Source organism: Cryptomeria japonica, chromosome 3 (assembly GCF_030272615.1).
Source record: "Cryptomeria japonica chromosome 3, Sugi_1.0, whole genome shotgun sequence".
Lineage (NCBI taxonomy): Eukaryota > Viridiplantae > Streptophyta > Pinopsida > Cupressales > Cupressaceae > Cryptomeria > Cryptomeria japonica.
This window is the reverse complement of record NC_081407.1, coordinates 542,965,103-542,991,137: the sequence shown is the minus strand read 5'-3', so window position 1 is coordinate 542,991,137 and position 26,035 is coordinate 542,965,103. Positions and strand designations below refer to the sequence as shown.

At 39.1% G+C, this 26,035-nt stretch overlaps 1 protein-coding gene across 1 annotated transcript in view; it reads right to left on the bottom strand.

Moving 5' to 3' along the window:
* The window catches only part of LOC131075090 (glutathione S-transferase 2), a 220,333-nt gene that overhangs the window by 173,866 nt on the left and 20,432 nt on the right, over positions 1-26,035 (bottom strand). Inside the window, exon 2 of the mRNA XM_058011911.1 lies at positions 3,729-3,828. Within this exon, the coding sequence (XP_057867894.1) occupies positions 3,729-3,828 (100 nt within the window). The remainder of the gene's footprint in view (positions 1-3,728; positions 3,829-26,035) is intronic.

Here is a 26,035-nt window from a genome sequence, read left to right as displayed (position 1 = left end):
AGAGTTCAAGTAAAAATGTAAGTCCCCTTTTGTGATTCCAGCAAATCACATCAAACCATTGAGCTTAACCACACATCAAAACCTGACATTTGGAACCTTGGAGTCACCTCGTATGATCACGAAGTTTGGCATAGAGGATATTTTGTTCAAGAGAGGATAAGATACCTTAGTATTTTATTCTCTATATGAAGTGCATAAAAATGCATCAACACTAACCTTGCGAAAGGTCGAGCCCTTCCAGTTGGAAGAGACGTGGGAGACTGTCAGGTCTGTGGTTGGGTGGAAAAGCCCTTGATGATGCTCTCCATCATCTAGATTATGTCGAGGCTTGTACAAGTTATCAGAAGGAAGCTTAATGAATTTGTGATCTCTGAACTTTTATCTATTTCCTTGATAGAGTAAAATTATATATTGAATCTCTTTCTTGTTTCAAGCATATAAAGTATATATCTTAACTACTCTTATAGTTTAACTCATTTCAGTTGAATTAGTTAGTTTTCATTTTCTGATGAAGAGCAGTTAGTTAGTTATTGTTCACTTCAGCTGAAGTTGAAGTTTGGTGTTAATTCTTTTATTTAATCATAAATTAGTTCACTCTTTTATTTATTTAAGTTTAGTGTTGTTACAGTGATTTCATCCCAAAGTCACAGTTGTGCCTGCAAGTGAAGATTATCCAAATTATTTTTTAAAATGGAAGTAATTGACATATTTTGATGAGTTTGGTTTGCAAAGTTTATTTGATGTTGTTTATGAGGTTTTTTAGTGTTTTGGAAGTGACTGGAGGTGTTGGGACTTACCATATCTTTCCTTATGCTGGTTGTACTTCTTGGAAGCTGTACTAGCAATAGCATCAGATTCCCCATGAAATAATATTACAAGTCAGTATCATTTATGGCCGTACAAATCAGTCCTTGTCATCCATACTGCTATGAGGTGAAGTTTGGGGTTTTGGGAGGTTGTACAACACTTAATGCTAGTCATCCCTGCCTAGGAGGGTGTGTGAGGTATCACTGAGGAAGCACTCCCTTTTTGGAGCCCATTTCTGCTTGTTTGGGGTTGTTTGAGGTTAATATGATGCTATGTATCCATAGCAAGGTAAACTTTGATGGATTTGGTGAGTTTAAGGACATTTTACTTGTATCAGCAGCAAGTATTCTCTATTTCAAACCTATTATTGTCTGATTTTATTATCAGTTTAATCAAATATCATTTCCAGTGTTTTTGAGTGTGTTTAGAACTTTAGAGGAGGTTTGGAGTGTGTTTGGTGGTGGTGTTGTGGTTCTGGATAGTGGTTTTTGTGTGTTTCAGTTCAGTTCTGAGCAGTGTTATCAGCAGTTTAGAGAGATATCAGAGCTACATCAGCAATTTATATCATCCTTATAAGGTATTATGCAATTGGTTCATGATTAAACTCATGTATTAATATTATTTGGCTTATTTTTATATATTGCAGCAATCTAATTTTGTAATTAGAGCTTGATATCAGTTTATAATAGACTTTTACTTCTTCAAATGTCCACTTGTAATGCACTCTACAGAAATCTTGTAAACCCTGGATAATAGTACCGCCGAAGGCTATCATTTGAATGCATTTTCATATTGTAAGTTGGATGGTTTTCCACCAACAGTTAGAGCATTTTCATTCAACCCATTTTGGCACAAACAAGCTAGCATTACTGACCACTTTGGTCTGATTCAAGAAATTCTATCAGTAACTTGCATTGCATACACATAGTCTGCCAAAGAGATGTTGATAAGCTATATTTATTGTCTCTGTGTCATTTTATGCAATCCATCGAAGAGGTGTTGACTAGGTTGGCTTTGCCGTCTATGAATTCAGGTTGGCTTGTTGCCATATCATTGTAAATACATTCATTTAGATAGTTGTGTGGTTAGAGGCATCATATGCTCTTACCTTTCCCACTCTGGGATCTAGGTGTTATGAAAGAGTTGAAGACATTACATTGCATCTTTAATGTTGCAAAAATAAAAAATGAAAGGTAGGGTGGGTTGTTACAAAAACAGTAGAACAAGCTCTTGAGTCACCACATTGGAAAGATGCCATGGATGGAAAAAATCAGGAATGTTGAGGAACAACACATAGAACTTAATGATCTTCCACCATGGAAGAAAGCTATTGGATGTAAATGGGTCTTCAAAATCAAATAGAAGATAGATAATAGTGTCAACAAGAACAAATCTTAATGTGCGGCTAAGGGATATGTATAAAAGGAAGGTATTGACTAAGCTGAAACTTTAGCCGCCATAACAAAGATCAAGACTATCTAAATGGTTTTGGAATGGCAATGCTGTTTGCATGTAAAATTCATCAAATTGATGTCAAGAGTGTCTTTTTTAATGGAGATCTCAAAGAATGAATCACAAGCTCCCTAAGCCTAGTACATCAAGATCAATAAACATCTGTTTCAACGTGGATTCATCAAGAATCCATATGATTCCAATCTCTACCTTAAAGAGCAAGGGGGAAGGCAGTGATTTTGATTGTATATGTTGACAATCTGATTATAATAGAGTTCTTCACAAATGATTGCAGCAACAAAAAATGTTCTTGAACGATCATTTAACATGACAAATCTCGGGCTCCTACATCATTGTCTTGGACTTGAAATATGTCAATGGAAGAATCATAATTCTGTCTCTTACATGAAATATGTTCAGACATTGCTCAAGGAATTTAAAATAGAAACTTGCAAGCCTATGCCAAACCCCATGGAGACTAAACTGAAAATTTTCCATAGTGATTCATCACCTCAAATGAATGCTACTCTTTATTTCCTGTTGATTAGGAGTCTCCTTTACTTGACCTACAATAGACCTGATATTAGCTATGTTATCAGCTATCTCTCTATGTTTATAGAAAAATTAAGGTTGCCCAGCAGAAAGAAGCAAAGAGCATTTTGAGATAAACCCGTGGTACAATGGAATATAGCGTAAAATACAAAAAGACTATGCAGGTTTTGTGGATAATAGGAAGTCTACTTCAGGCTTTCTTGTCTATTGTGGATCCCATCCAATCTCCTGAGGGAGAAAAAAGAAAACCATCGTTGTTCATTCTTCTAGAAAGGTAGAATATTACACACCAATTGGAGTTGTCTATGAGTTGATATGGTCACATCACAATTTAACAAGCATGGGTGTTCCTAAGACTCATCCTATAACTTTGTTTTGTGACAAGAAAAATGTGTTGAAGCTTGCTCTAAATCTTGTTTTTCATGAGTGCACGAAACACATTAAAGTTCAGTTGCTCTACATCCGTTAACATGTCCAACAACTAAATATCCAGCTAAATATTGTTTCACTCAAAAGCAACATGCTGTCATATTTACAATAACTCTAGCAACAATGAAGTTAAAAGCTTCTTGAACTTTATTGATTTGTTCTCTTGAGCATGTGATATAATAAGGGGGGAGGGGATTGGAAGATTATATATTACATCATAAAATAATTTCACTATAGTAATATGTTAATAATGTTTCACATATACTATTAAAATAATTTAGAAATAATAATTATAATAGATACTATACTTAGTTGGTCAGGTACCCTTGCCTGGTTGGTTATTTAGCAACCATTCTCATTTATATATTTTGCCTAATCTGAAATAATGCATTGCTTATTCATTATCAACTTCAATATTTTTAAATGCCAGTCCAACTTACAATTCAGTATATTTGAATGTAATTTCTAAAAAATGGCTTAAATCTGACCTTTTAGATTAAGTGCAATCCTGGCACGCCAAGAACATGAACTGCGCCAGTAAGAGTACAGTTTTAATCTTGCAGAAGCAGGACTAGTCTCAAATTTATCCTGTATATATGAGAAAAAAAATTACTGATTAACCAAATGAACTATAGATATTGCATCCTTCACATATAAGGCATATAATGTAACTAAATGGACCAAGAAAATGCATTGAAAACCCAATGAACACTTGACCTCTGAGTATGACTGCAAAAGTTATAATTATAACCCATAAACTACTTGTTTGAACTGAGGTTTCAAACATAACAAATAAACAACAATATAAAGGCCTTTCCCATGTGAAACAGAAAAGAAATGAAATCTTAAAGTAGTTTGATTGGAATGGCAAAATTCCATTACAGATGAGACTAAGTAATTAGTGCTGGGTATGTCATGTGATTATATTTGTGCACTTAAGTATTTCCAGTTGTACAGTGTTGACGAAGTAGCTTTATTGTCTATGCATTATCTTCAAGGTCTCCACCACATACAGGGAAAGGAGGTTTTCCTCTGTTTGCAACTTATGTTTATCTTTCTTACTGCACTCAACAGAATGCTTGACCTGAGCTTATCCTCACGTAAACTTATCTGTTTTGTTCAAAGTCAAATTGAGGAGAAAAGGTTTATTATTTGGATTAATATACAGGGATCTGCATTCATATGTGGTTATTAAAAGGAAGCTACTTTAAGAAGCATCTCATTCCCACTTCAAATTTCCTTCTTGAAGTTGACGATTACAGTGTGTTTCCCAATCAAAAAACATAGTGATGATTTGGCTTCACCTTGACATCAGTGCAACATCACATCAATGTCAGTCTCCCCTAATTCAACGGCTTGATCATTTGTAAATCAATTTTTGGAACTCCAAGCTCGGATTTTCAATCATGAAACGCTTCATATTTTTTGTTCAAATTTTCGCTTTTACTTTTAGAGCTTGAATCCAATATCCCTAACAAAAAAGCATTCTAGTGCAATCAAGTCATTAGCAGTTCCTTTGCTTTCAGATTATGGTAGTCATGGCAGTTTCAATGTCGTTTCTTGGGTCTGGTCAACAGGCAATTCATCATATCCCACGCTTCATATACCTAAGCTTGATATTCATATTCTGGCCAATGGTTGTCTATTGCCTTGCTATCTTGTGCCTTAGATGTTTGGCTTTTATCCTTGCTGTTTTGTTAGGACCAGAAGAAGTGAAGCTTAACATAAGATTGGGATCAAAACATTGATATTTTTAGCCATTCTTTAGCCTTTGATATTTTATGTTTTAAACCCTTTTAGAAGGATTGGAACCATTACAACCTTGGCTGACTTCTTTCGTTAGTCATTGGACTTTCCTTATATTGGACATGATGTATGTTTAGCGATAAGGCATTAAAGATTCCAATGTTGTCAATTGTAAAGACATACAATAATCATCTCTGATAACAGAATTAGCCTATATGATGTAAGTTACTACCTATGTAACTTCCCCTTTAATAAATCAGCAATAGCATGCATACACATTCCTTGAAGTGTCCATTTACCCCATCTTCTTTGTCTTACCACATTTGGTACCAAAGCTTGCTATTCTAGCATTTGATTGCAACAATTAATTCATCTATTTAAGTTTATATGTGCATGCCTGATACTAGCAGCTCAAATCATGGGGCATTGAAAGGGCTTTGACAAAAAAATCTACATCAAACAATAGCAGAAACTTGGTCAAGGTCAAGGGTCACCTACGCAAGGCAGAATAAAGAAGCCTGCAAAGAAGAAAATTTGCCTTTAGGCCCTAGGCATTTGCCTTGCTCCCTTAGCCTATTTTCTAATTTCCCATAGGTTAATTGAAATAATAATTGATTGATGTTCAATATATTACAAAGGAGATGAAAGCTCCTTTTATAGAGATTACACACGGAGTTTCTAAAACAAAACGAAAGACCGAAAAGAAACATTCTAAATAAGAACTAACTAGGAAAAGGAAAGATTCTAAACTAACTAACTGAATGACCATTATAGAAATATTACAAATTAACTTTAATACCCTCCCTTAATGGCCATTCTACTAACTACCCTACAGAAGATGTGACATACTCTGCGAGTAATTTGGCCACGAATGCATAAAAGGCTGACTCCTCTTTAGAACACTCTGCAACATGAGCTTGTTGTTGAGACCCTCCTTGGTTGGACTTCTAATGACCCAACCGCTTTCTGCAGAACTTTTGTAATGACCAAGTTTACCACAATACTGACATGTGATATTCTTTTTTGAAATTCTCCTCAAGTTTGATTTGTCCTTTCTGCTGAGTGGACTCACCTTTGCCTTTGTCCTTGGCAATAAATGCCTATTCCACAATGGTCATGTCACTACTACTACCAAGCTACTATCTCCACCTGGCTTGCTGCAAGGGCTTATTGCACATCTCATCAAACGTCAAGTCGATATTAGTGGATTTAATGTTAAGAGTTTCGATGAAGTGCTCATAGGATCATGGTAATCTTTTCAGCATAATGACCACCATATCCTCTTCTTTCATCTTGCAACCAATAGCCTAAAATTGATCGCAAATGTCTTTGATCTTCATAAGATGATCCTGCAAAGACATCTTGTTGTCCATCATAATCGAAAACATGTTCTTCAAGAAGAAAGCTCTACCTTTATCTGACATCTCGTGCAAATCCTTCAGGTGACTTCAAATCTCTTTAGCAGTCTTGGTTGATGGCACTTCTAGAAGCATCTCATCAATAACTAATGACTTGAGCTATTGAGCAGCATAACCGCTTCACGGTTATGCTCATCAAACTTGTCCTAGTCTTTGCCTGCCAGTATGAGACGAGCAGTATTACCCAGAACAATCTGATCTAGACACCAATACTCAAAAACTAAAGAGCATCCTCCACTTCTAGGTATTGTAGTTCTTGCCATTGAACCATTGATTACCTTCCAACATGATGTTGGTCAACAACACCATCCCTCCCATTTTTTAATGACACAAAAACGAGGTCAACTTCTCATAAACTTTGATTTTTGTTGATTAAAAATTGGCAAAAAGTCTAATTTTTCTATCAAAAACTAGTAAAAACTTTCAACGAGAAGCTAGTATGAATTTCGAAGCAATCAGCCCAAAAATTCAAAACTCCTAATTTTATTACAAAAATCAATCAAAAACAAACACCCACGATTTTGTCAAAAAATGGGAAAAACTTTCTACAAAAAATAAAATACCCAAATCTAAAACCCTAGGTGCTGAAGATTGCAGGGAACCCACAATTTTAAACCAAAATCTGCAAAAAAACATTTGCAAGAAGGTCAAGAAAAACCCTAGCTCATAGGAAAAATGCAAAAAACCCTATTGACCCATTGCGATTTAGCACAAACTAGACCGAAGACATAGACCCATCGAAAAAAAAAAAACTAGAATGAGTCGCAACACAATCAGAACCCATGCAAAAAAACCACGACTCGACTCAAAAATGTCTTCTCAAAAGAAACAAGGAACTCCTGTCGCATGGAACACAGGTCCTCAAAAACCTTCGCGATCTTGCAGAACAATCTTGCTCCTGTTCGCGCGTAAAGAAACAAACTTCGCACGGGGAAAGGTAGAGAGGACGTGCAATCTTCAGCAAAACCAATACCCTCGAAAGTGATCAGAATAAATCCATGATTCCTTGCAGAGACCCGCAATTTTTAATTTCAAAACCCTTGATTCGAAATTTTAGAACAGACCTTATCGAGCATAAAAACTTCTGAAAAGAAAAAATTCATGTAACACCATGATTTTTCATAAAAAACATAAAAAACTTATGGAAATAAATTCGAAGTAAAGATGCTACAAATTTTATTAAAAATTTGCCAAACAAAATACCTCTTCTCTGATACCATGAAATAATAATTGATTGATGTTCAATATATTGCAAAGGAGACAAAAGGTCCTTATATAGAGATTACAAGCAAAGTTTCTAAAACAGAAACCAAAGACAGAAAAGAAACATTCTAAATAAGAACTAACTACAAAAAGGAAAGATGCTAAACTAACTAACTAAATGACCATTATACAAATACTACAAAATAACTTTAAATTAATGGGTCGGGTTAGAGAAATATTTTAAAAAATTGTATTTAAGTTAGTCTTAATATATTGCTTTTGTGTGTATTGTGAAAGACAACTTTATTATTAATTTTCTAAGCTGCCTAAATGGGGCATAATAAAGCCTTATGTAACTCTTAGTGATATTTTATCATTTTGGGTAAAGTTACAAAAGTAAAATTAAAATAGATTTTTAGAAAGGAAAAGTGAATATCTTTAATTTAATTTCCACAAGAGTCTACAAAAAAAGAGTGAGGGCTCAATTGCACTCCACCATTTTATCTATTAAACCCTTGTTTCTGAAATAGAGCCTTCGTCGTCATTTGTTTTCCCTAGGATAAAAACCTTATTGGAAAATGGAGTTGAGGACAAAAACTATCCATTCAAACCATAAGAGATTCAAAAGTGAAACTAGACAAAAACATAGATCCCAAACTCAACAAAGGGACTGCCCGAATGCATTGGGAAAACTAACACTTCCCCATTCGATGGGAAGTGGGAAGATCACAACATGTGCATGGATTCAAAAGACAAATAGTTACTTGTCTGTGAGACTCATGGGAAAGGATTAGGCCATTAGATTTGCAACTCTTCATCTTGAAGGATTTGCCCATGAATGATGGTCCCATGGGTTAGTTACTCAAGGTCATGCTCTCATAAATTCATATGATGAGTTGAGTAGGAGATTAAATGAGAGATTTGACAGAAAGGACCCAGAGGTGCAATTTCATGAGTTGGCCCAACTCAAACAGTATGGCATAGTTGTGAGTTACATTGCTGAGTTCCAAAAACTTGCTAGTATGGTCCCTAATGTCATAGAAAGAAGGTTTGTTGTGCTATTTACAAAAGGGTTGGCATAGACACTAAGAGGCTTGGTCAAGGCCTTTGACCCTACATCTCTACAAAAGGCAATCAAAGAGGGCTCTAGCTCTCAAATCTACTCTTCCTAAGAACAAGTTTCAAAAGAAGAGCTTCCCATCCAAAAAATCATTCTAGAAGACTTACAATCAGCCAAAGAGTTCACCCCCTAAGTTAGATGAGGAGGCCAACAATAAATTAAGGAAGAAATTATGTTTCACATGCAAGGAGCCTTGGGTCCTTGGTCATATAGGTGTCTTGAGAAAGACCAAGTTCACTACATAGAGGTGGTGAATCAGAACCAGAAAATTCAAAACTGCAAGCTGATCCTGAAGAAAATGTACCAAAGAGCCTAACGAAGAGAAGACGGTTGAGGGTACACTTGCCCAACTTTTTGAGTACACAAAAATATGATCCTTTTTAGATCTGTAGGGTGTTGTGTGGCCAAAGAATTGCTGTGCTAATTGATTTTGAAGCCACTCATAATTATTGATAGAGGAATTATTGCTAGAAGGGGGCTGAAAATAGACGACTTTGAAGGTTTTAGCATCAAGGTCACTGATAGCTTTACTCTTCACTACACTAGAAGGATTCCTAAGATGAACCTATTTCTTGGGAATTATGAAGCGAAGGATTACTCAAAAAAATTCAAATGGTAAGAAGGTGTTGTTGAGGGGTATGTCTAGTGGTACTCCTCATATTGTTACAGACAAAAAAATGAAGAGACTATTCCATCATGACCAAGTAGAGTGGGCAGCCCAATGATTGATTGTGCCTACCCATATTCTATAAAGTAAAAGAGAGTAACATGTAGATGTTCAGACTTTGTTGGATAAGCATAAAAAAAATTCAGTGGAACACCTTTAGGACAACCTGTGATGTCCCCATCTTAATCTAAAGCTTACCTTTAATAAATATATGTTCATCATGACCAAGTAGAGTGGGCAGCCCAATGATTGATTGTGCCTACCCATATTCTATAAAGTAAAAGAGAGTAACATGTAGATGTTCAGACTTTGTTGGATAAGCATAAAAAAAATTCAGTGGAACACCTTTAGGACAACCTGTGATGTCCCCATCTTAATCTAAAGCTTACCTTTAATAAATATATGTTCAGGGGTGGCAGTCCTGAATCTCTAAGTAGTTGTAGCTAGGAATAAAGATTAGAAACCATGAAGTCTTATAAATAAGACCGTTTCTATATCACTAGTTTCTTAATCATTAGAGCATAAAGACAATAATAAAATAACAGTACCAAAGATTCATAAGTAGTAGTCATACCTTCGATATGAAGAGCCTCATTGATGAACCTTGTACACCTTCAATGCAAAGGGTTGGCATCATATCATAAAATAAAGACTTGCAAATATCTATGGAGTAAGCCATTGATCATCCAAAGAAGAATCCAAGGGTATACATTCTCTATCATGCCGAGCACAATGACCTCAAACAATCTTGTATACCTGACCACAATCTTACGTCAACATCTGTGAACTCCCATGATGTCGCATCAAGGTCATGATCAAATATCCCAAGAAGGTCCAATATCATTATGAAGATAGGGAATCAAGTTCATCCTCAAAGACCAACGATCATATAAAGAATAGACTGAATAACCAAGATAGAAGGTAAAATACATCATCAGCATGAAAGTAAAGATGACCACCCGATGGACATCAGATCTGAGCTCGTTATCCATCACCAAATACAATACCACTATAATCACAGTTGCAAGATAGAATCAGTATCTGAGGATCGATTAATAGAGGAAGACGCATTCATTCATAGTATTGGCCCTTGAAGTAGGTCAGCCTCATTTCACGAATAAACATTGATCCAATTCATCAAGGAATCATTATTACATGAGGATATTCGATGATGTATAACTAAAACTAATGATGCATATAACCGTTGAGACAAGCAAGATTAGTATATCAATTAACTAACCAAAATGAAAGGATGCAGTTTACATTTCCAATTTGTGAGAAGACACAACCAAAGAAGGCATCCATTCAGAAGGCAATGTATACATGTTATGTCAATTCTTGCATTGGAAGGCATCGTAGAATTTTGTATCTTATTTTTAAATTTTATAATCCAGATTGGATCGCTCTTGGTGAGCAAATGTCGTAGGCACAATATTGGGTGCACAAGCTAAATCATTTCATATCAGAGACAGCCCCTAATGTTGCAAGCATTCAAATTACCATCAGGAAAAGCAACCTGATCACCATCCAGTGATATTGGAACCATTATCTGCTTATATCATCGACAAATCAGACAGAGCCGCCCAACGCAAGGTGTAATGTCCCCTATTTATACTCTGTCAATTATCAAGCAACATGTATGTTACTACCTTAATTAAACATAGTCAACAATACCTTGTGACATAACTTCTTAAAATCATCCCCTAATTTACAACTGCTCCGTCCCTTTTCCCAGAAGAGGGCTTGGCTGTCTAGGGCGCTTGAAACCAACTCTCAAGTTAACCCAGATTACTGAACTCAGTCCATTCACCCTTGGGGCATGCAGCCCAGATTTCAGGAGGAGTCTTTCACCCTTGGAGTTGGGGCATCCTATCGGATGGATTTACTCTGCCCCTCCCTAGCAGCTCCCATCTCCCTAGGGGATTTGGAGAAATACGGAATTGATTATAGATAAGGTTGGTTTTAAAGAGTTCTATTACAAGAATTTATTAACTGACATTTCATTCTTATAATCTTGGATTTTTATAATTAGTTAATTGAAGTCATGTTTAAGATACCTTAATTTGTGTTTGAAGAATTTGTATTACTGTGAATATAGTTAATGCTGTCTACTTGTTCTTCAGAATAGATTACTGATTTAATCTTGTATGTATATTTATACAGATTGCAATTATTCTTTATATATATATATATATGAATTTGTATTACTGTGAATCTAGTTAATACTGTCTACTTGTTCTTCAGAATAGATTACTGATTTAATCTTGTATGTATATTTATACAGATTGCAAATATTCTTTATACATATATATATAAACATTACTGTTAAATTCTGTATACAGGTATTATCAAGCTTCATATATTAGGCATACGTAACAAGCACATCCCCTATGCATACTGCCGAGAACAAGGATGTTACTGCCTGTAACTCAATAACAATTATGTTCCGATCTGATCGATGGTGATAATATATATATTCTCCTCCCTTCGATGCCTTTGATAGAGGTTTGCCCAGTCTTAAATACCTTTCGGTGTTTGCAAATAAACACGTCTCTTCATAAGGAGACGTCTACCTGGCCAAGGGATGTCTTCTTTCCCTCATTGACCGATTAGACTAAGAGCCCAACCTAAATATTGGGCACCGTTTCCTTTTAATTGGTAGTACTTGTTTAAAGTAATATATATATGTTAAATGATAAATATTTAATTTTGTTCAAAGTAATATATGTTAAATGATAAATATTTAATATTATTTTGTAATACTATATATATATATATATAGTTTATTAATAGCAATTTGTCTACAAATTATTGTTTCATCACTACTTCATATGTTAAGTGCAAGAAAAAGAATGGCAATATTGATACTATGAAAATATTAATGTTGGGATATTACAGAGCGCCCTTCCCTGAGATTGCTTGTCCTCAAGCAATTTAAGGTTTGGGTGCTCAAAAATTTCTGCTCCTTCCCATGTTGCATCCTCTTCAAGTAGGCCTTTTCACTCGATCAAATATTCCAGAATGAGCTTATTCCTCAATCTCTTTGTGCTCATGTTAAGGACCCTTTCTGGTTCTAGGATAACGTCCCTTGATTAATCCTCCTTAACTAAATGCATATCGCTGCTTCTTTTGTATTAATCTCCTTGGTTGATGATGATCAATGCCTGATAGAATATATTCACCTCTTTTAGAGATAATGAGATCACAACCTTAATAACAATATCATTGCTTCCTTTAATTCTTGGGTCTATACCAGCGATAACATCAACATTATAATCTATGTTTCTACTTATAGCTTGTGCCCAGCTGTAGGTACATAATGATGACTTCAATTTAATATTGGATTCCTACATATCTAACAATCAACATGATAGCTTCAGACGCCCAATTATAGGTCACTCTCCCAACATAGCATTCGTGCCTAAGAAGATCGAGCATCATGATAACTCTAAAGCTCATGTTTATCTACGAATTGTTTGTATTAACCTTCCATTATTTTATGATACTGATCTGTTATCACAGATAATGACAGGATGCTTGCAAGTCTTTATCGGCTAACATATCTATTTGGTCTATTGTAAAGTCTTATAGAATAAGACTATTATAATTTTCAACTAAAAGTACTATGTACAATGTACTTATTCCCAACTCTTAACTATTTATTATTGCTATAAATACTATCAAGATTGCTTATTTGTTGTTAACTTTTGGGTTAGAGATGGGGACATCACAGTCTCCCCTTTCTTGGAGATGTGTAATGTTCCCTGACCGTACGGTATAGCTGGTAAGGCGAAGGAACTACGATGGATACGCCGTACGGTAGGAAGGAGAGACACTGCAATGTTCCCTGACCGTACAGTATAGTTGGTAAAGCAAAGGAACCACGATGTGTATGTCGTTAGGAGAGGAAGGAGAGTCGTACGGTGTAAGTGTCGTACGGTGGAGTGGGGGGTCGTACGGTGTAAGGGTTGTACAATGATGTCAAGCAGGTCGTACGGTGGTGAGAAGGGGGTGTACGGCAAGGCCAAAGAAGGTCGTACGGTGGTGAGAAGGGGAGGGGTGGTAGTACGGTGTGTGGCTGTGAAGATGTAGAGGTACGGTGAGCTTCAGCGGTTGTGTGGTGATCTTTCGGAGTAATGAATCCTGAATATTAGGAGGAGTCCTTATGCAGGTAAACCAGATTAACAGAGATGCAACCGGAGAAAGTAAACAATGATAAAATTCAAGATTTGCCAGATCCGGAACGAGTTCAATGACAGAATAGGGTGAGGGGTGAACCTCACCGAAACTGCAAATACCAAATAGGGAGGATCTTTCACCTCCGAAATGGCAGATAACAGAACTCCAACAGGAATTCGCACAATAGAGAAAAGATACCAAAAATTCGCATACCTACAACAATGACTAACACGGCCATATATATGGGCCCCAGGAAACTTCTCGAAGGGTTACAAACGGGCCGACACGACCAACCAAAACTTGCCTAATCTAATTAAATAAAAGGGCCCGAAAGATTTGTTATTAAATTTGGGGCCTTACAACAAAGTAATTAGATTTATTATTTAATTATATCCGGAACATCACAGTCCTCTCGGGCCAAAAACTGCAGACTTGGATGCTCCAGAATTTGCTCGCCTTCCCAGGTGGCATCCTCGATGGGTAGATTCTTCCAACGTATAAGGAACTCTTTGACTGTGCGTGTTCTCAACCTCTTTTCTCTGACATCGACGATCTCTGTCGGCTCCAGAATTAGTTTCCCTTCTTCATCGATGGGTGGCAGATCCCTGGACACTGTGACGCACTGCCTGACGGCCTTCTTCAGACATGACACATGAAAAACATTGTGAATCCGACTCCCCTCAGGAAGCTCCAACTCGTAGGCAACTTCACCCACTCTCTGAACCACCCTGTAGGGTCCATAGAAACGCAACTTCAGCTTCTCCTTACCACTTGTCTTCAAGGAGGATTGTCTGTGCGGTTGAAGTCGGAGATAAACCAGATCACCAACCTCAAAATTCCGCTCAATCCAGTGTCGGTCAGCATACATCCTTTGTTGGTTCTGAGCCCTCTGCAGGTTGTCTTAAAGAGATGTCAGGATGTCTAAACTCTCCTGAAGCCAATCTTTGGCCATCAGTGCACGACTGTGTCCCAATGCTAGGTCAACAAATGAATAAGGTTCATAACCGTACAGTGCTTTGAAAGGTGGCATGCCTATCGACATGTGATAAGTGGTGTTGTAACAGTGTTCACCCAAATGTAACCAGTGAACCCAAGCCTTCTGTTGCGCTGTGACGTAGTTCCTGAGATAACCCTCCAGCTATTTGTTCACAATCTCGGTCTGTCCCTTTGTCTGTGGATGGTAGCTCATGCTCGGCAACAGCTCAGTTCTGGCCAACCGAAATAACTCCATCCAGAAGGTACTCAAAAAACGGCTATCCCTGTCACTGACTATGTTTCGCGGTAAACCATGTAGGCAGAACACCTCACGGAAGAACAACTCGGCTACTTGAACAACTTGATATCTTGTGGGGATGGCAAAAAAATGTGCATACTTGATCAATCAGTTAACTATGACAAAAATGCAATCCTTTCCTTGCACTCTGGGGAGTCCCGTAATGAAATCCATCGAGATGCTATCCCATTTCTGGTCAGGAATTTGCAGTGGTTGCAGCAGTCCAGCTAGTAGGTTATGCTCAGATTTGTTCTGCTAATAGGTGGAGCATTCCCGCACATACTGCAAGACGTCGTTCTTAAGCCCCTTCCAGGAAAACCTTTCACGAATCTGTCAGTAGATTTTCAAGTATCTCGGGTGTCCCGCCAAGGGAGAGTCGTGCAATTCCTTCAGAACGTTTTCCTTCATTTTGGATTCGGGTACCAAATAAATTCTGTCCTTGTAATAAATGACGTCGTCAACCACCTTGTATCGGTCATCCTGCACTTGACCATCCATCAGTTCGCAGGCAAAAGTGTTCTTGGAGTATTCAACCAACAGGTATTCCTTCCAGTCTGCCAAAATCTGAGATAAAGAACGTATGGCAGGCCTTCTTGATAGGGCATCAGTGACCACGTTATTCTTTCCCTTCACATATTCAATGTCGAAATCAAATGCCTGGACTTTGCTCACCCATTTCTGTTGTCGTTCATTCAGATCCCTCTGCTCCAAGAAGTATCGCAAGTTGTTGTGGTCCGTTCGCACAACAAACTTTGCTCCGACGAGGTACTGCCGAAACTTCGTCAATGTGTGTATGATGGCGAGCATCTCCTTGTCGTAGATGGAATATAACCGCTCAACTCCCGAGAGCTTCTGGCTCTCAAACGCAATGGGGTGACGGTCTTGCATCAACACCACTCCAATGCCTTCACCCAAGGCATCGCACTCCAGGATGAAAGGGCGAGTGAAGTCTAGTAGTGCCAGAACCGGACACGTACTCATAACTTCTTTTAATTTGTCGAAGGTCTGTTGCGCTTGCGCATTCCAATGGAAGGATCCTTTCTTTGTCAGATCTGTCAGTGGTGCCCCAAGCTATGAAAATCTTTTCACAAACCTTCTATAATAACTGCACAAACCAAAAAATCCGCACCGCTCCAAGAGAGTCCTAGGTGGAGGCCAATCCAAAATGGCCTGAATCTTCTCCTGGTGAACTTGTACCCCCTGGGCGCTGATGACGTGACCCAAGTATAGTTCCTCGGTCATTCCAAATTCACATTTGGACCTTTTGGCATATAGTGATTGCGATTCCATAATCCCCAAACTTCATCCAAATGCCCCACATGTTCCTTCCAGGTCTTGCAGTAGATGAGTATGTCATCGAAGAATACCAATAGGAACTTACGCAGTTGCTTGTTGAAGATGTGGTTCATGCAGGACTGAAAAGTGGTCGGGGCATTGGTTAATCCAAACGGCATGACCAAGAACTCATAGTGTCCGTAATGGCAATGAAAGGCCGTCTTTTCCACATCTTGCTCCCTCATATGGATCTGATGGTAGCCGGAGCGGAGATCAATCTTGGAGAAATAGATTGCGCCATGTAGTTCATCCAATAGCTCATCGATCCAGGGAATGGGGTACCTATTCTTGATAGTCTTCTTGTTTAGTGCACGATAATCGACACACATTCTGAGAGTCCCGTCCTTCTTCACCAGTACCACCGAGGACGCAAAGGGGCTAGAACTGGGCCGGATCCATCCCTTATCGAGGAGTTGCTGGATCGTTTTCTCTATCTCATCTTTGAACTTCTTCGGGTGGCGATAGGGTGTGGTGATAACGGGTTTTGCTCCCTCCTCCAACTCGATGGTGTGCTCAAACCCTCGGTGTGGGGGTATACCAGGTGGAATATCAGCGAAGACCAAACTATGCCCATCCAGAACAGACTGAAGTTCCTCATCCTAGTAGTAAGTAGGTTGCCCTTTCACAGGTTTTGTTGAGATCAAGCAATGTGTTGCCGAAACTACTTCATCATGTCTGAAGATGGCTTCCATCCTTTTGGCGGAAATCTCCCTCGGGCCACCATTCGACATTCCCCTGAGAACCACCTTCCTGCCATCCACCTCGAATGAGAACTCCATCCTTCTGAAGCTTTGTGTGTACTGGTCGAGGATCTCCATCCATTGAATGCCCAATATCCGTGTCATCCAGAACCACAACAAAGAAATCATCGGTCACCGTGTAATTTCCCATGGTGATACTCAGTTGCGGAACCAAGTGAGTGCATGATAGGAGATTGCCTCCTGCCACCTTGACATCGAACCCTTCATGTTCCTTGGTACACAAGCCCCTACGGTTGACGAGTGATGAGTTTATGAAGTTGAGTGAGGCTCCACTGTCGAGCATAACAAGGACTCGTTGCCCTTGGAGTGTACCACGTACTATAAATACACTACACCTCGGGGTACCCACCAGTGTAGCAATGACACCCCCCTCCGTACCAATGTGGAGATTCTCTCCGCCAGGCTGGTTTCTTCAGCCGATTCTTCCCTTGGGGTTTCGCTTTCTTCATGCTCCTCTTCTCCATCGGACATCACTTCAATATAGTGAATCTTTCCTTTGCCCAAACATCAGTGTCTTGGTTCCCATGGTTCTTTGCAGGTGAAACACAACTTCTTCCTTCTGAGTTCCTGTCATGTGGCTTCATCGAGCGATGACCCCTTCGGATAGGTTTTATTATCCTTCTCCCTCGGAACAAAAGGTGGTTTGGTATGTGCAAAACTTCTGGAGAAGGAAGATGTTGCCATGTTACGGGCCTTTTTTATTGCTTCCGTGAGCGTGCTGGGGTTGAACCTTTTCACCCGACCTTTCAGTTGTTCCGTCAATCCGTCTATGAACAAGACCACCAATCTCCACTCTGAGATGTCAGTCACCAACACGGATAGCCTCTGGAATTTTGTGATGTAACTGTCCACAGATCCCAACTGCTTTAGTTGCGCTAACTCCTTGAAATTGAGTTCTGGATCCTTCCCGTCAAATCGATCTATGAGCTTCTCTGTGAATTCGACATAGGAAGTTATCTGGTCGTGGCCAAGAGTGACCATTCCATGATGCCACCATTCATGCGCGACCCCTTCCAGGTGGACTGCTGCAAACTTGATAGCTTCATCTTCAGGCATCGGGTTGAGTTGGAAGTAAGTATCTGCTTTTTGGACCCTGGCACGTGCCGAGGTCGCTTCGGCCCCATCAAAGGATGACAGGTTGATCTTACTAACCTTCCGCTTGATGCCATTGTTATAGTGTCCATAATGGCCCTGACTTCTGCCGCCCGAGTATTTCATCCGGAGCTCCACATAATCCTTGAAGGATATGTCCCCCTCGAGATTTGCATCCCTCCAATCTTGACTCAACTGTGCTTGCATCTCCTGAAAGGTGGGTTCTTGCTCCCCCCGTGGTGCTTTTGATTTTTGAGGAAAAGTCAGCATCAACGGCCATGAATGTGAGCGTTGGACGTTTGACCTTCCCGTGACCGAATCATCGCCCTATCCATTATGTTCTCCATTCATTTTTCCCAAGGCCAATTGTCGTAAGGTTTCTACCATGATTTGTTGTCGTTGCTCTCCTCTGGTTAGGGTGTTGTTGAGCTGAGCTTGGCTTTTGGTTAGCTCCCTTGATAGTGCCATGACTTCTCTTGTAGGGTCCTGTGGTTCCCCCATTCGATCAACTGAAAGGTACCTCCTTCTGGTGTACACTTGCATCCATGACACGACAGGCTAGCAAGATCACAAGCTCTGATACCATTGTAATGTTCCCTGACCGTACGGTATAGCTGGTAAGGTGAAGGAACTACGATGGATAGGCCATACGATAGGAAGGAAAGACACTGCAATGTTCTCTGACCGTACAGTATAGCTGGTAAGGCAAAGGAACCACGATGTGTATGTCGTACGGTAGGAGAGGAAGGAGAGTCGTACGGTGTAAGTGTCGTACGGTGGAGTGGGGGGCCGTACGGTGTAAGGGTCGTACGGTGATGTCAAGCAGGTCGTATGGTGGAGCCCAAGAGAGTCATACGGTGGTGAGGAAGGTGTACAGTGGGGCCAAAGAAGGTCGTATGGTGGTGAGAAGGGGGTGTACGACGGGGCCAAAGAAGGTCGTACGGTGGTGAGAAGAGGAGGGGTGGTAGTATGGTGTGTGGCTGTGAAGATGCAGAGGTACGGTGAGCTTCAGCTGTTGTGTGGTGATCTTTCGGAGTAATGGATTCTGAATATTAGTCCTCCTCCTTATGCATGTAAACCAGATTAACAGATATGCAACCAGAGAAAGTAAACAATGATAAAATTCAAGATTTGCCAGATCCGGAACGAGTACAATGACAAAATAGGGTGAGAGGTGAACCTCACCGAAACTGCAAATACCAAATAGGGAGGGTCTTTCACCTCCGAAATGGCGGATAACAGAACTCCAATAGGAATTCGCACAATAGAGAAAAGATACCAAAAATTTGCATACCTACAACAATGACTAACACGGCCATATATATGGGCTCCGGGAAACTTCCCAAAGGGTTACAAACGGGCCGACACGACCAACCAAAACTTGCCTAATCTAATTAAATAAAAGGGCCCGAAAGATTTGTTATTAAATTTGGAGCCTTACAACAAAGTAATTAGATTTATTATTTAATTATATCGGGGACATCACGAGATGCTTGTCCACAAGCATGTTATAATGATTTCTTTCTTCACCATTTTTTTTCTCAACTATGGTACCTTTAGGTTTCAACCATCCTTTTAAGAATATTTTTATACTCTCTTTGATGTATTGGAGCCTAATGTCTTAGTTGTAGGTATTCACACTATGTGGTCTCATCCCTATCTCTGCTCTCTATGATATCTCAATTTGATGCTGCTCATCGTCATGGACGATGTGCAAGAGGGCGTGTTATGCTATGTGGTTGGCAATAAAATGCCTACAAGTTGTTTCTTTCTCATACTTGGGGATTATGCTAGAGGGTTGGAGATATGTAGTGGAACAGACCAATAAGATCCCCATTAGAATCATTGTAAATTACGTTTCATTTGTACTGAACCATTGGTACCCCAAAGGTTATAGCGTTGTTGAACATTTCTACTTGCCATAATTGGCTGTGGCTAAGAGGCTTCCTTTTTTTCTTTTTCTTTTTAAATGTAATGACAAGAATGAGATCACGATTCCAAAAACATATCCTTATCTTAATATCCATACTTATGGACTGCTATCAACTCAAGGAATGGGCATCATGCTTTGAAAGTTCGTATCCTCTTTAAAGTACTATGATACTTTGTAGAAGTTTTCTATACTATGGATATTTTAACTATGAATCATATCAATAAACCTTGATTACCAGATCTAGATTCCCTCAGTATTGAAGGACACTAGAATATGGTGCTAGTCCTGCATAAAATGTGCAAATTGGCTGAGAACACAACAGTCATGAAGGAAATGTAAACCCAAGCATGAAGCCTACACGTAGGGAACATATCGTACATGCATGTATATGCAAGACATGGAACGCATTTAAATACATGTAAGGCATGATTGTACACATGAATATATATAAGACATCGGGTATACATGAGAAAAGTATAGATGCTGAAAACACATCAGGCATGAAGAAAACTCTTAAAGCATGAAGTGCTCCAGAAATACACGTAAGAAATGAATCATACACTGGAGACATAAATTACACACTGGAATACACGTATGAATTTACTTAAGTTATGAGAAAGGCACTTGCAAAATACACATTTTGCAGGCATGTTAGATAAGAAGCAGTCACATGTAAGTCAGAAAGCATACATGATACAAACACTTAGAGAATACACATGGAGTAAGCATTCTGCAAACACATCAGTCCTGAAGTAAAGAAGCATTTGAGAAAGGCATATAAATGCGCATAGAATAAATACGTGAAAACACATCAAGCATATTCAGACATAAGGCCTACCTTAGGAATGACAACATGGAGCAATCATATAAGCATACATAAGGCATATGAATGAACTTTAAAGCATGAAGTATACACTTAAGGCAGGAAGCCCACACATACAACACAATGTACATATATGGTATGAATACATATGAAGTGTACACATGAATACGCATAACACATTAGCATAAGTATACACATGAATTCACTTAGGGCATGCAGTATACATGTAGCATAAAGTATAGATGTGAGGCATGAAGTAACACACATAAACATCATAAGACATGAAGTGTACACATAAGGCACGAAATAATGGACACATGTAGGCAAGAAGCAAACCATGAGCATACATAAGGCATGGAGTCGTGAATACGTGTAAGGAAAGAAACAAAACACATGGATATACATAAAACATTAAGCAAAGCATGTAAGGCATGAAGCAGCTACGTAAAGAATGAATCATATATATGAATACACGAAAGGCATGAATCATGAAGTATACATGTAAGGCATAAATCATGCACATAAGTACACTTATGACCAAGGCATACATGAGAAAAAAACATTAGGCAAAACGCCAACATGTCGATTATGAAGCATGGATAAACAAATACACATGAAGTATGCACATGAATATGCATAAGGCACAAGTCATCCACATATCATACATGTAAACAATGAAGCAGTACATACACATAAGGTACAAGCATATATGATAAATGCATTTATGGAGTGGATATTTTGAAGGCACATCAATCATGAAGCATATATGAGTATATACATAGCACATGAAGTATACACATCAATTCACTTAATCCATGAAGCATATACGTGAATAAACATATAGATAGTTCTTCTTATTGACTAGAATGATTCAATGATTCATCTTTACCCTGCAGGATGGCAGGATCATAGCTCTGATACCATTTGTAATGTCCCCTATTTATACTCTGTCAATTATCAAGCAACATCTATGTTACTACCTTAATTAAGCATAGTCAACAATGCCTTGTGACATAACTTCTTAAAGTCATCCCCTAATTTACAACTGCTCCGTCCCTTTTCCCAGAAGAGGGCTTGGTTGTCTAGGGCGCTTGAAACCAACTCTCAAGTTAGCCCAGATTACTAAGCTCAGTCCATTCACCCTTGGGGCCTGCAGCCCAGATTTCAGGAGGAGTCTTTCACCCTTGGGGCATCCTATCGGATGGATTTACTCTGCCCCTCCCTAGCAGCTCCCATCTCCCTACCGGATTTGGAGAAATACGGAATTGATTATAGATAAGGTTGGTTTTAAAGAGTTCTATTACAAAAATTTATTAACTGACATTTCATTCTTATAATCTTGGATTCTTATAATTAGTTAATTAAAGTCATGTTTAAGATGCCTGTTGGTGTTTATTTTATCATCTACCAAACATTAGAATAGGATACCCGAAGGCATTCTATCCTCTCCTGAAAAATCACTACTGATTCCAAGGTCTATATGTGCGAACAAGCGACTTTAGTGAAATAGCTTCTTGGGTAGTTGTTGATGTGTTTTTTATGCACAAAACATTTCAGAATAAAGTACCAAGGTAATTTACCCTCTCTTGAACAAAATCACCTCAGATGCTAAGAATGAGATCAACTAATGTGATTCCAAGGTTTCTACATGTCAGGTCTTGACGAGTGGGTAAGTTCAGTGGTTGATGTGAATTGTTGTGTTTCACTTTGGGGACTTACGCAAATGTTTGGATTATCATGAATGATGCGGGATAGGTGTGCTGACAACTTAAGATTTATGGATAAGGCTCTGGATTTACTTCTGACTAAAAAAGGGGGAAAAAGAATAGGGTTCAGGAAATCTATTCTAAACCTAGGAATGTAGGAAATGATGAATGGATCTAGTGGAATCAAACCGGGCAAGGTCTCACAATCAGGTATTGACACAAGCTTAGTGCAATCATCTAAGGTATACTTAATGATTTTCAGACTATTACCATCAAACGTTGACACCATCCAAGTTGATGCTTGTCAACTGACGTATAATAGTTGAAGTTATGCTTACTCAAACTCCAGTTGACCACACAAGGCGCACTTAACAGCGGCAAGAGGCTAGTGGTATGGATTAAGGATTCCACACAAATATACTCAACAAATCTTCCATTCAATCTAACATACATGAAAATAAATTCTAATCTAAATTCTAATCTAACTTGGAGGAATTGAGAACCATGAATGCAAAGACAACATTTGAAGAGCAAAATCACCAACAATTGAACAATGATTAGGATTCAAATAGCTGTAGCATATACCAACAATTCTACAAAAACTCTCTCTTACAAATGAGAGACAAAGGGGCATATATAGAGTCTCTTACAAAATGGATGGCCCAGATTGATCTAAGATCAACGGCCGAGATCATGCCAACAAAACCCTAGAATTGCCCTAATTAGGGTTACATCAAAAATGGCACCACCAACATATGGCCCAATAAAAAGATACCTAGTCATCATATAGGAAATCTTCTAGAAGATTCCTTCCTGCATCTCTCTCTCTCCTAGCATACTCCAAGAATCTAGCCAATACTGAATCTAACTCCTTCATGGAAATGCTAGGCAAGGTATCCTGCTGTAAATCAATCACATCCAATGAATCCGAGCAAGCATTCAAAGTATTATCCCATTCTGGCATAAGCTTCTGCGAATTATGAACATGAATCAACAAAGAGACCAAGTCATCTATCTGACTCTTCTGCAAAGAGTCCAACTGGCAAAAATACATAAATTTCATCTTGTCTCTTAATTTGGCTAAGTGTAAACCACTAGCATCACTAACATCAACACCCAATAATTCCTCAATTGAGGCAAGGATTTTCATCTGAATGTCCTGAATTAATCCTTCCATCTCCATACAACTCGATTGGGCGTTCTCATCAGCTGATTTCTTCAAAGCTAGTGCACAATACCAGCCATGGAAATTATATATGTCTCCATTGTGCACAATGTTCTCGTTGACCAAGGTGGAATTAGGAACCTTCTTCAATGCCAGGAGGCATGGAATAGTCTTCTCTTGGATAGGCCGGAATTCTTCCCAAACTCCCTCCAAATATTGGATTCTGAATACAAGCGTTGTTGTCTTATCATATGCTTGGACAAACTGAGTAAGGAAATCATCTGCCTGCTTTCTTGTGCTTTCAATCCACTTTTCCACCTCTGAGTGTGTACCTCTCGCTACCTCGCAGTGTGAATGTATTCCATGGTCAACTGCAATAGGGGAAATAAGGGTGGGATCTCCACGCCTTGTCCCTGCAATATACTCTCTGAGTCTAATATTTTCTTCTTTGTACCTTTCATTCTCCGCAATCGTTGTGTCTAACTTTGCATTGATTGCTTGGAAGTTGTCACCAATCTCTTGAAATTCCTGCCCTGCAGATGGACGACCAAGGGCGACTGAAGTGATCTGGAAATCCATGGGAGTAGCAGTGTCCGCTGTCATGCCGGCTCTAGGAACAACAATCTGCGCAATCCGCATTCCTGTCTCATCTCTAGCTATGTGCGAAAAAATCTCCGCTCTCTTGGGCTCCTCCTTAGCATTCCTAGCTAGGTAGTCATCAATATCATCAATAGGTTGTACTTCTATCATTTGTTTACTTTTTTCCATACTCTTCTTCAACCATTCAGGAATAGCGGTCATCTCCATACCATCATCGAGACATATTTCTCGATCAAGGTCCTTCAGTGCCGAGATAACTTCATCATTATCATCAGGATTATTCCTAGTCCAATCATATACAACTTTTCCCAAACAAACTTCCAAAAGGACAGTAGGGGATCCCGGCTGGTCATCATTCTCATCAGGAGGTGCAGATGTTGCTGTGGCATGAAATTCCTGAATATTCCCTGGTAATATCACTGTGTTGGAACACTGCTGAGTCTCCTTATTCTATTATGTTACTTCAATCACTTCGATTGATGAGACACTGGGAGGGGGTGAAGGAATGATAAGTGGAGTGATAGTCTTTTGTTTCTTCTTCACCTCCTCAATCTTCTTCCCTCTAGCCTTGACTTCTCCAGGCATGTTCTTCCTTCTCTTGGGAGCTTGACTCTCTTCGTCTGCATGAATCCTGACATCACTGACAGTCCTCTAATCATCCTCGGAAGTAGACTCTTCCGGCTTCATCCTTTCATAAGTGAAGGGAACACCCATGTCAACTAATCTGTTCATCTGCATATCTACCCATGTGCGGGAGAAATTCAAGACTTCTCTCATCAATACATTCAGGTCAATCTCTTCTGACTCTGACCAATTTGGCAATAAGATTGCCTTCTTCATTTCATTCTCATAATGTGGGTGTGTATGATCTCTATCATCTAATACCTGATCAGGAATGAGGAAAAGTCCACACTTCCTCATGAAATCTACTAACATTCTGGACCACATTCTTCTCTTCACTGCTTGTTCGTCCATTAAGTTAGCCCAATAATCCTCTATGTCAACCTTATGAGTGAACTTCTCTCCTCTGATCCTTCCGACCTTCTTGTCTGGATCGAATCTTTCTCTTTTCTTGTAAGTGGCAAATCTGTAGAATGCAATCTCCTCACCTGCAGTGTTGGCAGCTATGGCGGATTGGCAGACTTCTGACGTCTTCCCAACTGAAATAGGGAATGTCATTCCTATCCTGTGCTTCTCTCTCTGGATAACATCGAACTCTAGAAGTTGTCTCACCACTTCCAACAATATCATTCTGTCAGTTGGGTACCTAGGAAGTCTGTAGGGTTCAGATTGAAACCCATGAATCCTGAGGTATGTGAAAGTGGGAAACTGTATATACCACGATCCATATTTTTCTATTAACTCTGTTGCCTCCTTGGACAGTCTTCTGTGGATTCCGCCCTGCAGCATCCGTGTGATGTACATAGTGAATGCATCATTCACTCTCTTGTAGTCTTCAATTCTGTGCATGCTCAGCTGGGGGTAGCATTCATAACTCTTAAACTATCCTTGCCCATTCCCGACTTCACCTTTGCATATTAATCCTCTGTATTAAACAAATCGTGCAAGCAAGTACACCAGGTAAGAAGTCATGGCGAATGACTTGGACCGTTCTACATTCCTCAACTGGAAATCCAGATTGTCGCTTATGATCTTGGACCAATTCACTAGTGTTCCTCTAAGACAATCCTGGATGAAGTAGAACATCCATCCATGAAATATTGCTCCCTGCGGCATTCCCATCACTCTATTGAGTAGGAATATCAAATCACTA